General features: G+C 43.4%; 1 protein-coding gene across 2 annotated transcripts in view; it reads right to left on the bottom strand.

Annotated features, from left to right (window-relative positions):
• dusp10 (dual specificity phosphatase 10) overlaps nucleotides 1-8,912 on the bottom strand; it is a 10,991-nt gene extending 2,079 nt beyond the window's left edge. The window contains exons 1-4 of one of the 2 annotated variants that reach the window (XM_083688845.1): nucleotides 8,662-8,912; nucleotides 6,454-7,268; nucleotides 2,203-2,571; nucleotides 1-1,761 (exon numbers count right to left, since the gene is read on the bottom strand). The exon at nucleotides 1-1,761 is cut by the window's left edge and continues 2,079 nt beyond it. In XM_083688845.1, the coding sequence (XP_083544971.1) occupies nucleotides 1,496-1,761; nucleotides 2,203-2,571; nucleotides 6,454-7,222 (1,404 nt within the window). In that variant the 5' untranslated portion in view covers nucleotides 7,223-7,268; nucleotides 8,662-8,912 and the 3' untranslated portion in view covers nucleotides 1-1,495. Of the gene's footprint in view, nucleotides 1,762-2,154; nucleotides 2,572-6,453; nucleotides 7,269-8,661 lie in introns of both variants that reach the window. The other variant, XM_083688844.1, reaches the window with a different exon arrangement.
• Nucleotides 8,913-15,000: the final 6,088 nt, after the last annotated feature.

Here is a 15,000-nt window from a genome sequence, read left to right on the forward strand (position 1 = left end):
GATAAAGGGCAACTACACCAAAAAAGGCTATCTATAGAGGTTAGCCACTACATTACAAGAGGGCTAAGGTAAAAGCAGATGTAAATGATGGCAAAAAGAACAGAGCCAGAGGACACTACATTGGCAGGCAGTGAATAACCCTCATATTTGCCTTACAGAATTAATACTTTAAACAATAGTTTATTTTGGCTGTAAAATGTATTACTACACACATAACCAATGGTGTGGGTGATGAATGTGAATATGGGAAACAGAAGTTACAGAAAAAAACACAGACAAAATTTGAATGGATTCATGTATTTTGAAGATAAGCAAAATTTAACTAATATACACAGACAACTGAGACACACCAGTTAGCAGAGCCAAGAAATTTAAAAAAAAATCAATTGTTTTACCATTCTATTATACCTTTGTGCCAAACATTACAGCACAATTGTATGCCTTCAAAATCGGAGTTGATTACAACAACAAGAACAAGAACAAGAACAAGAACAAGAACAACAACAACAACAAGAACAACAACAACAATAAACACCAACAAAAAATATTACTTCAGCCGAGAGCTGGAAATGTTTTATCATCATAACCCATATATACACATAGGGCTCTATTTTCAGCCGGCGCAAAACGGACGCAAGTCCAAACGCAGGCATATTGGCAATTTGTGTCGGCGGTAACAGGTGAAGATACCACTGCGCTGTGGTGATTTCTCGTCTGCGCTCACGTGGGTGGAGCAGCGCTAAATGGAGGGGTGTTCATGACAATAAGCAGGTCGAGTGCCATAATGTGCACTGAAAAATCTGGCCTTGAAAATAGCCCAAATATTTCAGACACACCCCCCAAAGGTGCCACTGCCAGTGCCACCGACAGCACCTGCGTTTGCGCTAAGACTGGTTTTTACGCCGTTAAAATATAGCCCATAAGCTCTCAGTCGCATTCCACTCAGAAATTATTGCACAGTAAGCCACATTGGGCTTGTCATGGTCACCCCCATAAACCCCTGTATAAAAATAGAACAAGAACATTAACACACCAAACAAGTCTTCATTTTTTTTTGACAGGCACTGCCATGGCCAGCTCGGCTTGAGCCTGCAATGTGAACTGTGAGCCACAGTGTGAGCCTGAAGAGTTTCTCCCTCTCACTGGTAACTGCAAAGCCCACAGAAAAAATCCTGTTTTTCAAACAGTTAATCTACTGTGTTTTCCTGCCTTCATGTTCACTCCTCCGTGGTCAAGCACAGATAGCTTCACACTGACCGCTTCTCTCCCGAACACTTCTGCTCCTCCGGGATATCAGCCAGTTCAGAACAGCAGGGATTTTTTGGCGTTTCTCATCACCAGTGACCCAGAGCTTTGGCACTCCTGTGAACGTCCCAGGAGAGCAAGTGGAGATTCTGAAATAAAGTGCCTCTCTCCATCAGAATCAGCCCGTAGAGTAGCCAGTCCCCCTTAGACTGTGTGTGGCACGTGTGAGAGTAGGGGAGAGGTGGTTCTCCTAAACCATGGTCTCCACCCCGATGAGCTTAGGTGTGAGGATGCGAGGCGTGACGCCGTTGTTGAGGTCCTCCTCGAACTCCAGGAGCTGACCCATGAAGTTGAGGTTGGGCGAGATGATGGGCCTCCTGGTCTTGACGAACTTGTAGGCGTCGGTCATGGTCATCCAGGTGTGCTTCATCAAGTAGGCGATGACGATGGTGGCTGAGCGAGACACACCTGCCTGGCAGTGGATCAGAAGGCCCATGCCTGCCTGGTGTGCTTCCTCTGCAGACAGGAAGAAGAGGGTATTTAGACGATTTAGATTCGAGCTCAAAGCAAGTAAAACATCACGCAAAATTCCGTCTGCCTTTACAACATCCAAGAAATATTTGTCTTTACATATTCCATGTATTGCCTGCTGCAATGCGATCACCAACATCACACTGTACACTGTGCATTATGTGCTGCTACTGTACAGTACTCTGACTAGGTCTAGCAAATCCATAATTTAAAAAAGCAGCCAACCTACACAGACTCGGATCAATAAAAAAGCATTTGAATATGAATAAACTACACTCAAGCACCTACTAACTCCAATCGTAATGTTCAACATAAATAAATAAATAAAACCAAAATCGATTAAATGTAATGAGATCCCCTCCGCCTCCTTCCCTGCACCTTTACTGTACCAGCCTCCATACAGTGGGCTGACAGAACTTTCCATACCGATGAATTCAAACGCCTCCTCAAAGTACTGGCGCAGGTTCTGCTTGTTGCTGTCGGTGGCAGGCAGGCGCTTGTAGCTGAAGACGCCCGTGTCGTAGTGGAAGAGGGGAAGGTGGGTGGTGACGTTGAGGATGAAGCCGATGTTCAAACGCTGCATCTGGTTGAGGTCCTGAGCGTCGTGCTCATTCCCTAGGTAGAGGAAGGGCAGGATGGGGGTCAGCTGTGCGTTCTCGATGTCCGGAGTGGAGGGCAGGGAGTGAGGTAGCGCCCCCGTCGGGCCAGAGGCCCCACCGACATCCAGGCCCTCGCGGAGGTGGAGGGAGTGGTCACACAGGTTCTCGTGGTTCTGCCTGAAGCAACCAAGGCCTCCTTGGTAAAAAAAGACAACAACAGGACAAGTCAGTTAAAAACAAATGCTGGAGCATTGCTAATGTCAAAATGAGTGTTTTCTCATTGGCAGGAACTGCTATCGTTTTAAAAGAAGGAGATAAGCAAGCTCTTTGTCCAGCAGTTTAGCTTTCTGCATAAAAAAGAGGCAATGGCATTGTGCATATCATACAATAGGGACCAACCTATCGCAACAGGGTTTTATGGTCCTCCAAACACGATGAAGCCACTAAAAGCCCCCAACTATTGCAACATTTGGTTGCAATTTGAATTTCTCATTTGAATTAGATATCACACCAGTTTGGAGGGATTTGCACCTCTTCTTTGAGGGTAGATCACCTTGGTGGTCTTGGTGAGGACCTATTCCCCAGATAATTTAAAGGAAGTGAGAAACATTCAAAATAGCCCCAAGGCAATCCACAGGGTTCGCTCTTTCCCTGTGAAAAAATAGTTGTCATTACTCTCTTCTGAGCCAAAGGCAGCAGCAAATCAAGATGACAAATGTTCAACATGTTGATGTCCCGCTGGACATCTGCACTTCTTCAAATAACCCCCCAACGTTTACATACACTAGGCTGAGAGGCAGATATTGTCAGTTACTTTCAGTTAGTCAAATGTGGGGGCCTGACTATGCACCTGTTGCCATGACGCCATCAACCCAAGCTCCCCCCCCCCAGTGCTGGGGTGGGAAGGGTGGGGAAGGGGGGGAGGAGGGGGGGGGCTGAGCCCTGACACAGAGTATCAGTTCATGTATTGTTCACATTACAAGAGCTGACATCATGCCAAGTGAGGTCATTGTATGGCCTCACTGCTTCTCCATGGCAACGGGGCAGGTGGGGGATCTCCTATCAACTGTGGACCAGGAGAGTGTAAATCATAGGAGGGTCATAAACCGGCCCAACTGATATGCCACTAAACAAACAAATTAGCTATTACGTTTCCACAGTAAAAAAAAAAAAAAGAAATTCCTCAGAAAAGAGGAAGTGATTATAATAAGTACACAACAGTAAATAGGGCTCTTCACAGGGCCTGCAGCAGTGAACTTTACAACAGTTAAACAAATCATTTCCCACCACCTACTTATGACATCCAGGGCTTATGTGTGTGAGGCAAAATGTCACTGATGATGCGTTAAAATTCATCAACAAATAAACAGATCTGGATTTTCACCCACAATTCTTAATATATACACTCACTGAGCACTGTATTAGGAACACTATACTCATACTGGGTAGGGCCTCCCTTTGCTGTCAAAACAGCCTCAATTCTTCGTGGCATTGATTCCACAAGATGTTGGAAACATTCCTTTAAGATTCTGGTCCATGATGACATGATTGCATCACGCAATTCCTGCAGATTTTTCAGGTGCACTTTCAAGCTGTGAATCTCCCGTTCTACCACATCTCAAAGGTGTTCTATTGGATTGGATCCGGTGACTGGGAAGGCCACTGAAGAACACTGAACTCATTGTCATGTTCATGAAACCAGTTTGAGACGACTTATGCTTTGTGACATGGTGCATTATCATGCTGGAAGTAGTAGAAGATGGGTAAATGGTGGCCATGAAGTGATGCACATGGTCAGCAACAATACTCAAATAGGCATTCAAGCATTGACTGATTGGTATCAACGGGCCCAAAGTGTGCCAAGAAAACATTCCCCACACCATTACACCACCTCCACCATGAGAAGGTGTACAGGTGTTCCTAATAAAGTGCTCAATGAGTGTGTATATATATGGGTAATATTCCACCTATAATATTTAGAATGCACTCAATTGATAAATAGCTTATTTTCAGCAGAGAATGAGAATGACAGAATCTTCTGGTGCATTGTGGAGAGATGAGATCTGTGAAGCATGACCGTCTGTCATTATCTCTTGACTATCTCACAGAGGAAAGTACCCCTCAAGTGTCTCTTTCACTTTCAGAACAGCCAGTTCCTAGTCATAAATCAGCACGTCTGTGAAGGCCTCTCACACCACCTTCCCACTGTTTCCCCTTGCTATCCATCAACCACAGGTCCACACGCTTGCATAAATAATAATGTTTGTGTATAACACTCTTGACAGATATATCTCATTAGCAACTTCAGCTCTGGGTAAGTGAAAAAAGGCTGAGACGACTGCTGTTTTCAGAGATATGTCATACAACACAAATATCGCTGTGAGTCATTTGCAGCATGACGACTTTTTCTTTTGTAGAAACTCCAAGAATAACATTTGAGATTAATACTGCCATCAAATTGTCATGGGTAAATGTATGAGTAACTATGATAACTATTTGGTATTCATACATGGGGAAATATCATTTTTTACATTGTCTATTACCAAATACAACACATTTACAGTAAGCCAAAATTATCAATCCATTGCTTTCATGTTGAGTGCACTTCTAGTTTCTTGATGAAGCCCAATTTGATTGCAGGGTCAAAGCTGATCCCCTCAAGTTCTCTATCAAATGAAAAATGATTAAAGCACAAATTACATTTTGAAGAGGCATGCAAGAAGGAAAACCATGTTCCATCTTAAACTCCTCAAAAGATTTGGTTGGAGGCCTCTCTTACAGAGGATTCAATTCATCCCAAAGATCCTGCTGATCAATAGCTGAATAAATCATGTCTGGCTATAAATTACACTCCTGCTAGGAACCCACATGACGACTGTTCCTCCCCAGCGTTCTCTGCTGTATGAGGTGGCAGTGAGACCAACAGAGATATCGACAGAGTCATACATATCAGAAGATACAGAGTCGATGGGACTGAGGCTAAGCCATTGGATTCCCGTAGCAGTACAAGCCTGCCCGCATTTCAGGGGAATTAAATCAGAAAAAAGACCATTCTGCTGTAGCCTGCTCCTTGTTTCCCCCACTGCATTCAGACAGAGACAGATGCAGAGAGAGGGGGTTGGGAGGGAGGAAGTCAGGAAGGGGGGAAGAAATGGAGGAGTCTCTCCCATCAAAGACGGGGAGAGCAGAGGAGAGCAGAGCAGAGGAGAAGATAAGAGAGAAGAGGAGAGGAAAGGCGTAGGAGGATGGGATGATATCAAGGTGCTATGATCTCTCTGCAAGGCGGTGTCTGTGAGGCAGACGGCAGACACACATGGCCCAGCCTCCAACCCAGCCTGCTGCTCCAGACACACACACGCGCACACACACACACACACACACACACACACACACACACACACACACACACGCACACACACACACACACACACATACGCGCGCGCGCACACACACACACACACACACACACACACACACACACACACACACACACACACTAAAGATAGAAAACATGGCACCGACCCAGGGACTGCTGCCTCAACAGGGCTCCCTATTTACTGTCCAAAACATGCTACATACCTGGCAGGATTGAGGCTGCCGAATGAAGCTTTGTGTGTGTGTGTGTGTGTGTGTGTGTGTGTGTGTGTGTGTGTGTGTGTGTGTGTGTGTGTGTGTGTGTGTGTGTGCTAGTTATGCTAGTGATGCTACACTGACTAAGCTCTGTAGCATTGCTGAAATCTATCTACATAAATCCAACAAATACTCCACAGGAATATACGTGCAATATTACTATATAAGCAACTCTGCCGCCATTGACTATTGCCACCCAACCACTGTTTTTTCTACAACAGATGAACTACACCCTGTTGGAACTGGGACTGACACAACTAACAGACAAGTCAACCAATCTCTATCATCTTATCAAAACCAGAGCTCTTGAAAATGTGGTTTCTAATCAAAACAGTGCCATGGCTTTTCATGTGAAAGACCTCATCCTCTTTCCTCATCGTTCAACCATTCCAGTAAACACTCCAGGTGTTTCTACTTTGGGGCTTCACTCAACCTCCTGAACTCCTACCTTTGAGAACGATGGGGTCTTTGCCCTCCCTCCTCAGCGACTCCAGGACCACATGTAGGGGCTGGGAGGGGGTCACCCGGCTGGGGTCCATGGTGCTCTCATCGTAAACCACTATCTCTTTGGAGAAGATGCCTTTGAAGGAGTCCTTGCCTTCGCGGCAGGAGATGAGGTCCAGCACAGTGATCTTGCCCTGCTGTAGCCGCCTCCGGCTGATCTTGTCCGAGCAGTTGATGTGCACCGCCCCCTGGATGTGGCTTTTGTTGTACTCCATGAAGGGCCTGCAGTCGATGATGACCGGCACGGGCCCCACCAGGTGGCCCATGGGGCACCGGGCCAGCCGCTTTGCCAGCTCATTGGGGTGGATGACCCTGATAGTGGACAGGGCCTTGGGCAGGCCAGAGGTGAGGCTAGGAGTGCTCAGAGCCTCATGGTTGCTGACCATGGGGTTGGAGGGGCCAGCATAGCTGAGGTTGGGGCTGCTGGCGCTGTGACTCTGGTTTTGGGTGTGGGTGTCCTTATCATAGGTAGTCACCGAGCAGCAGCTGGCACTGCTGCATCCACACGACAACGAGCGCGTGGAGCCGTTGGATGAGGGCATATACGTGAGATTGGTCGCCCGGATCTTCACCACAGTGGTGCTGATGACCGTCTTGCTGGTGGTGGTGACAGAGTCCAGGTAGCTGGTGTCCAGGCGCAGTCGGAGTTCCTGAGGTCGGATCGGCCTTGGCAGCGCCACCACAATTCTGTCGTCGAGAGGAGATGGAGGCATGGGGAGGCTGAGGGCTGGACGTCTACGGAGAACTCAAGAAGCCAGTCTAGAAAAGATCGGCAAGCCAAAATGAGATCAGATCAAAGTGGCTGTGGGGGCACAAATTGACTCAGAGGTGAAATACACCCCCTCAAAGAATACACTGAACCACATGTAGGTACTACAGTTATAACCACAGTAATAAACATATCGTATCATCAAATAAAATTGAGTTATAAGCATGTAATAAGCAGACAAATATCACTGACTCTCAGAGGACAATGCAACTGAATGAGATAAGAACAAACATACTTATCTGTTGAAACATGCAAAATAATAAAACGGTTAGTATGTAACTAAATGTCAGTCAGGCAAACGCCTGCAGGGTAAACCAGTTGGTTTAAATAAACAGGTAAAACCGTCGGCCCACTGATCAGTTTGTGTGTGTGAGTGTGTGTGTGTGTGTGTGTGTGTGTGTGTATGTGTGTGTGTGTGTGTGTGTGTGTGTGTGTGTGTGTGTGTGTGTGTGTGTATGTGTGTATGTGTGTGTGTGTGTGTGTGGGGGGGGGGGGGGGGGGTACTCAGTCAGAGGCCCATGAAATTGAATCAGATCATAAGCGTAGATAATGAATATAATCCTCACAAATAGGCATGGCAGCCATGGTCACATGGGATTTGAACTTCCCAGACCAAATATCTGGGCAATTGACGTTTCACGCTGCGGTTCAATGAAGCCTTAACCTGAGAGTGACAAAAAGACAAAATACTGCATCACGTTGGCTACGCCGCAGTTTAGTCTCTCCCTCCACATCTGGAACAGACGTGGGGGCAAGAGAGCTGGCTGTTTAATTTTCAATCAATGAAATAAACCAAATACCCACGCGTTATGAATTTACGGCCATAGCTCATCGCCCGACCCATGCATCCTATAGCCAGCTGTTTCAACAACTGTTAGTGTTGAACAAAAATTCAGGTGGGGTACATTCATTCAAGAAACCGGCATGAGGACGTGCTGAGAATATTATCGGGACTTCGGCGCACAGTAAATTCCACTAAATATCCAAAGACAGCGCGGGTGCACATCTCCATCACCCCAAAAGTAGCAGTGTATCATTTGTAGTGATAGTTTTGCGTGGATAATATTCGCAACATTCTATCCGCTTGCAAAGACTTGTTCACATAGATGCAGAGTAGCCTAAACCAACAGTTTATCGTCTGACAGAGGTAACATCATTTCTGAATATTAGACGTCGGATACAGTTTATAATGAAATTCCTTCAAATAATTTGTTGTCTAGTCGTAATGCTAGGCTATAGTATACTTATAATTTGGACTGTTCCCGATTACTGAGTAGGCTATGATGAATGTTGATTATGTTAGAGCTGTGGTCGTTTATTTATCTAAACGACTTATAAGCCAGACAGTTTAAATCAATAGAATGATTCCAAAAGTTTACTCACATTTTGTAAGCCAATATATTGTGCGCTCCGGATGATTATAGGCGAAATGTATTAGCTCTTGTTGATAACGTTGAGTCCATTCAGCCTGTCCCAGTGCCGTGGATCCGCAACATTTTTACTTTTAGCCTCGTCCCCAGTAATAATATACAAGGGGGTCAGCCAACCTACAGAAGTAGCACTCTGGGATTGACACGGGAATGAGCCAATACGCGACTTCATTAATATTAAATTCACACGTTTTGTACAGTAAGAGCCAACCCTGTAGTGGGTGGGAGTTCGCAGCGTGTTAAGTCAGCTTTCCGAAGCAGGACTGTCGAATGAACAATGCTCAGAGTCCCATGTATGAGAGTCGGGGTGATGTCATTGGCAACCAATCAAACGGCTCCATAGACGAACTGAGGAAGAGCGAAGAGGGAAATAACCGTAGACCACAGTGAAGATGTGACTAGACTCCATGCTCCTCTGAAAATGGAAAGTGCATCTCTGAACGTAGCCTACTCCGGCGTTGCAGTCAAACGAATTCACTCGTAGACGATTCTAAGCATGTATCTGCTCAAGCCATGGAGGCTACAGTGTGAATCTTATTTTTCCCCTTATCGTTATTTTAGAATAATTACTACAGGTGTCAAAGGGTAGCCTCGTGATCTCAGACCCATGATTCTTGATACTTGCCCTTGAAACCCACTTTACTTTGAAAAAAAAGCTTTTAGAATATGGAGCATATTCTATCCATTAAAGTACTTGCAAATTATGGTTGCAAAAGTCCTGCTAAAAAATTGTTTTGGTGGATTTGATGTAAAGGGCTTAAGTCTGTGTAGGATACAACTTTGTTGGAGACCCAGAACCAATACCTTAGCAAATACTTATTTATTTAAAGATTTATTATGTATTATTATGTAGATGTCTTAGTAGGGCTTATTATTCTTACATAATATTATACTAAGATGCCTCGAGGGGTATGTTCATTTCATGAATCAATCAAGGCTTTTCATAAAAGTGAAATCCAACTGAACATCATAACAACCATGGTTTGATTCAACATCATCAGCTTGTAGGCTATAGCTTTTTGACCTTAGTTCTGAATCTCTGTAGCCTACAAAGCTGGCTGCTCATGCCAAGACAAGTTAGAGCAGGTCAAAACAAAGACAGTCAAACCTGTCAATACAAAGAAATCTGTTCTCATTCACACAGCACAACAAAAATGACCCCCGGAGCGTCTGAAAAATGTGTGGTAATATCACTGGTGGTAAGGAGTGCTCTTTGGCTCCATCCCCATTGAGAAAGTGCCAAGTTGGCTGACATCACGTTCCCATATGACAGGACACATGTCGTGGTGAAAGGGTCTCACCAATATCAAAGCCCAAATAACATCTGAGCTGTCTATTTATACCCGTCGGCAGCCTTGAACAATGCAGGACATTTATTATTGCTTCTATTCTTAGCCCCTGCACAGAGGGGTATTTATAAATGTGTGGTTGCAGCTGATCAAAGCTCATCCAAATTAAATTCTCAGAGACTCTGGTATCATTATTGAGGAAGGGTAAACCGACAGGCTACCCTTGCCCATGATTGAGGCTCGACCCTCAAGTGAGGAATTTTTCACCCTGGAAGACCCTGCTACAATCCAATAAAGTATTTGGTGTTAAATTTTTAATCAACATTAAGGTTGCTCTTTCAAAATATTTCACCTGACATTATGCTCAGGGTTGAAATAAGGAGCTCCTGCTGTAAGTGCTGAATATAGATAGGTTCTGCTCCAAAGAAGGGCAACATGCTCAGATTTACATAACATTCAAATGAATACTAACAGTAGATATTGAAATAACTACGGCAGTTGGTAATGGTGTGATCACAGCCTGCTGAATGTGTGACATTCTTTATGGTCATGAAATTAACAATGTGTTGAAAAAAGCTTCAAAAGATTTAATTCAGCAAAGACTAAGTAGTATTTTATTTTCTTCACAAGCTTGTATTGCTTGCTTGTTGCCTTGTCCAACATTTCCATAACAACTTCTGACAACCTCTGATTTCTGAAATGTCAGGTTCATCAACTTTACCTTTGTAGATACATGCAAACAATGACAACATGGATGATGTGGTTATGCAAACCAAACCAGTTTTGCCTGGTTTCAAACTGTGGACTGAAATAGGTCATTGGTGTTGAGCTAATGGTGTATGATGTCAGGGGTCAGATAGATCTGTGGAAGGAAAGGTTGATAGTCAAGTTATTCTTGTTGGACCTAGACAAACTTATATACTTTATTGAATGATTGTCTTGCATGTGTGAGGTCCTGTCACGTCTTATAACAAACAACAAGCAACATTTACAGTACATTTTTGTTTTTACCATTTGATTCCAGCACAGCCCAATACATATCTATTTTTCAACTGTATGTTTTAGGATTAATGTATTGTTGACAATACAGTAAAGGGTGAGTGTAAAACCAATGTAGATTAAAGATGGGGAAATTCCAATATACAGCTTTTGGATAATGTAAACACCTGGTTTATCTTAAGAATGTCACCCCACCACTTATTCTGAACAAGAGCACCCATAGGAAACTTTCCTGTTGTATTCACACAAGATTAGATTACATTACTGATGATTAATTTCAATGTTCTTGTTCATTACTACAACCCTCATGATTTGGTTACTATTAAGTGTTCGTTACCAATATTATCTGGGTACAGTATTTCATAACAATTTGGTTCTGTAAAGGAAATTAGTGGGTCACACTTTACACACTAAAATACAAAGCAATTGTTGGATTCTGATGTAAAAAGTTATTAAAGGGGAACACCGGTGGAATTATCGTTATTGTTCATAAAACTCTCTAGCTGAGTGGTAGATATAATAATGACATCACTACCTATGTATACATATGTGTAGAGAAACTTGATGTGAAGAGTTACCAACTTGTGTAGATATCAATATCAATGACTAATCCATGACTTCAGCGCACCACCCTAAAACACCATGCCAGGGCATAAGGATGATGGGGGGAAAAAAGGTTATTGTTCAAATGAGTTGAGGTGAACGCATACCATTGAGGTACAGACTGGGCTGTTTGATTTGAGTAAGAGTTTTGTACCTTTTTTAATGTCAAGGCTTGGAAAGCATGACTAAATGAAACCACATGTTTCCATTTTCAGATGACAGCCACGATATGATACCACCAGATAATGTCAAACTTTGATACTGAACAGGGCGATATGAGGTTGTTGTTTTTTTCCTCACTCTGCACATGGAAAGTCTGACAGCTCGTGGCTTGGTATTTGCTGGCCCTGAACTACAGGAAGACCCAAACCACTTCCTGTTCTCACCGAAACATCGGCTGAGATACACGAGCTGTCACATTCAGAGTACAGGAAGAACTTAACCTCATGTAACCTTGGCGACAGGTTGTCATACATATCCATTTTTAGAATAGCCAGAAAAAAGGTTTTAAAAGACAGACATTGAATTCTCTAAATATCTGCCTCAACCAAGCAAAAATGTTTTAAAGTAGGCCTACCTGTATAACTTTCTTACGTTGGTCGCCAACATAATACTCAACAAGTATTTGATGTTACAGAGTGCATTAAGCCTACTGTATATAACATTAAAACTGAACCTCATCCTCTTTTGATATTTTTGGTTCATCTGGCCATTATATATATTTATGTCATTTCCTCTGCAATGCTGAGGATTTAGGAGATGGCAAGATTCTGCTGCTTATAGAGTTTCTGAGGGAAAACTGCACAGATGGGCATACTGCAGACTCAACAGCTTGAAAAGCAACATGTCCAGTGATGGCAGGGAGAAACACTGCCAAAGATTCAACAGTCTGTCGACCTATGCCCCCATAACTCTCTGCATATTCATCAGATTTGAGTCACTTACAGGGCAACACAGCACTCTTGTGAAGAGTGAGATAATGGATTTGGAAAGAGGGTGGAGGGAATGGTGGGATGAACTAAAAAAAGTACATAATCTCTTGAAACTTGATGAGGGTGATTATCCATTACATCCATTTTTATCACCATTTCAAATTCATTTCAAAAGCTTTACTGTGTGATGAATTGAATTATCAGAGGCACTTCAGCAATTCACTTACACATACTCCCTTATTTCAACATCAGAAGTCTTGGCAGGATTTGATAACAAAAATATGTCATTTATTAACACTTGTACTACTCATTGAATCTTCCACTCATTTTCAGGGAGCTTTTGAGGTCTGATACAACCCACTGTATTCATACCATCAGCACTTTCTCAAGGTAGCTTTGATTGTATAAACTGTGTTGTGCAAAACCTTGTAAGCTATAACTGATAGCTATAACTGGGCATCAAAACCTGTGACCCCATCTTGTATTGTTTTTACAAAATGTAATAAATTATTTGCTATTGTAAAAGGATAATATGTCTCCCCAGACCGTCACCATTGCATTGTCTGTGAGCAGAGGTCATTGTCTGTGGCAGATTCTTATGAGAAGGCATGGTTTACATCTAGCCATAGCAGCTCCATCACTGTATTCATAACAACCCTATTTTCCCTGAGTTGGGCCAGTCTGCTGAGTATTATTCATTCAAGCTGGCATGTCCTTTAGCCTGAAGAGGGGGTGAATCATCCTCACAGTCACTTAGCAACTGCCAAATATTGTTTTCTTAATAATAAAAAAAACACAAACACACTCACTCTCTCACTCTCACGCTCTCTCTCGCACACGCACACACACACACACACACACACACACACACACACACACACACACACACACACACACACACACACACATACACACACACACATACTTTAAGCATGCTTGCTTGAAGCCCATGATGTAATGACTCTAAAATGGACCCTTGATATAGGGACTGATATATACAATGACATACAGTACTGTATGTGCACGCTATATTGTTTTAACTCATGCTTTGTTGAAATACGAGATAACAATCTCAAGAATAACACATTTTGTCATGTTGCCCGCAGTGGAAACCTAATTTAATGGTGACCTTATCCCAGAATGGAAGCATGTCTTACACATGGGTGGATTAACTGGACTTAAGGTATCAGATGAGGTCCAGTCCTCTCTTATTTATATTCATAACCAATAAAACGCCTATTTTCATCAGATTTGCATTTTCTTTCAGTTAAAACCAACTTTGAAAAAATGCAATAACCTTTGAACGCAAGCAAACCATTCCGAATCCTCATTGGCCTTGACCTCGATGGGGAGCCCGAAACAAACACAGAGATATTGGCTCAGCTTTGTACTACTGCACAGTATAAATAACAATGACTCTCTCCGCGGCCGCCACTAATCACGTAAAAACAGCAACTGTTTCTAGGACAGGGGGTCACCTGCTGCAGGGCTGGGAGGGAGCCATGGCCTTTTAACACAGCCTGGCTCTCTCACGGGGGACCTGGGCTTAGCCCCTGTTAGCAGCAGCTGCCTCCCTCCACCAGAGCTCCACACTACAACACAGACCAAGCATGGGGGGAAGAAAGCCAACATGGGGAAGTAAGTTCATCCGGGACACAGAAAGCCGTGTTGGAGGCTGTGTGGAGGCCGTGTGGAGTGCAGCGGGAGGGAGGAGGAACACCAAGGTTGTGGCCCATAGGCCTAAATATACACACAATTCTGGAAACTAGCTTTTGAAAAAAAGAAGCCATGTGCAAACACTTTTTTTTTTTTCAGCATTAGATCCAGAAATAAATGTTTCCAATTTGTATCATGCTGATGTCAGTCTGATGATGTCCCAGTCGCTGTGCATGTGCTGTGAAAGGTTACAGTGTCAACCACTTAGAGCAACTGGCCCATACTGGACATCAATTGACCCAGTACACAAGAATGAAGAGTGCCCACTCTCACCGCTCAACTGTCATACTGGTTAGGGTGGAGATCCCTAACCCTAACCCTAACCCATAAATCTATTTTGGAGAAGTATGTATTTAAGCAGACGTCAACACAACATGTTTTGACAGAGAAATCAATAAATGTTTCCACTGTCCTAAATCATGCTGTCCAAAATTGAGTTTTCATTGTAACATTCAGTGAAATCATTATTGCCCTGTTGCTTTGGCCTTTTTGCAGCATCTACTACCAGGAATGCTAACAACGAGACATGTGACCAACCGCTCTTTTATTGAGTGTGACATGACTTAACAGTGCAAGGCTACTGACTAATTAGGTGATGTCATTCCATTCTATTATTAAGTTAAAAAGTGATACAGTTGCAAAACTGATGACCGTGCAAATGTTGGGTCATGGTGTTTTAAGAGAGAGAAGAAGATGAGAGAGAGAGAGAGAAGTGAGAGAGAGGGAGATATATAGAGAGAGACATTAGAGGGT

This window comes from Argentina silus (assembly GCF_951799395.1).
Source record: "Argentina silus genome assembly, chromosome: 17".
In the NCBI taxonomy this organism is placed as follows: Eukaryota; Metazoa; Chordata; class Actinopteri; order Argentiniformes; family Argentinidae; genus Argentina; species Argentina silus.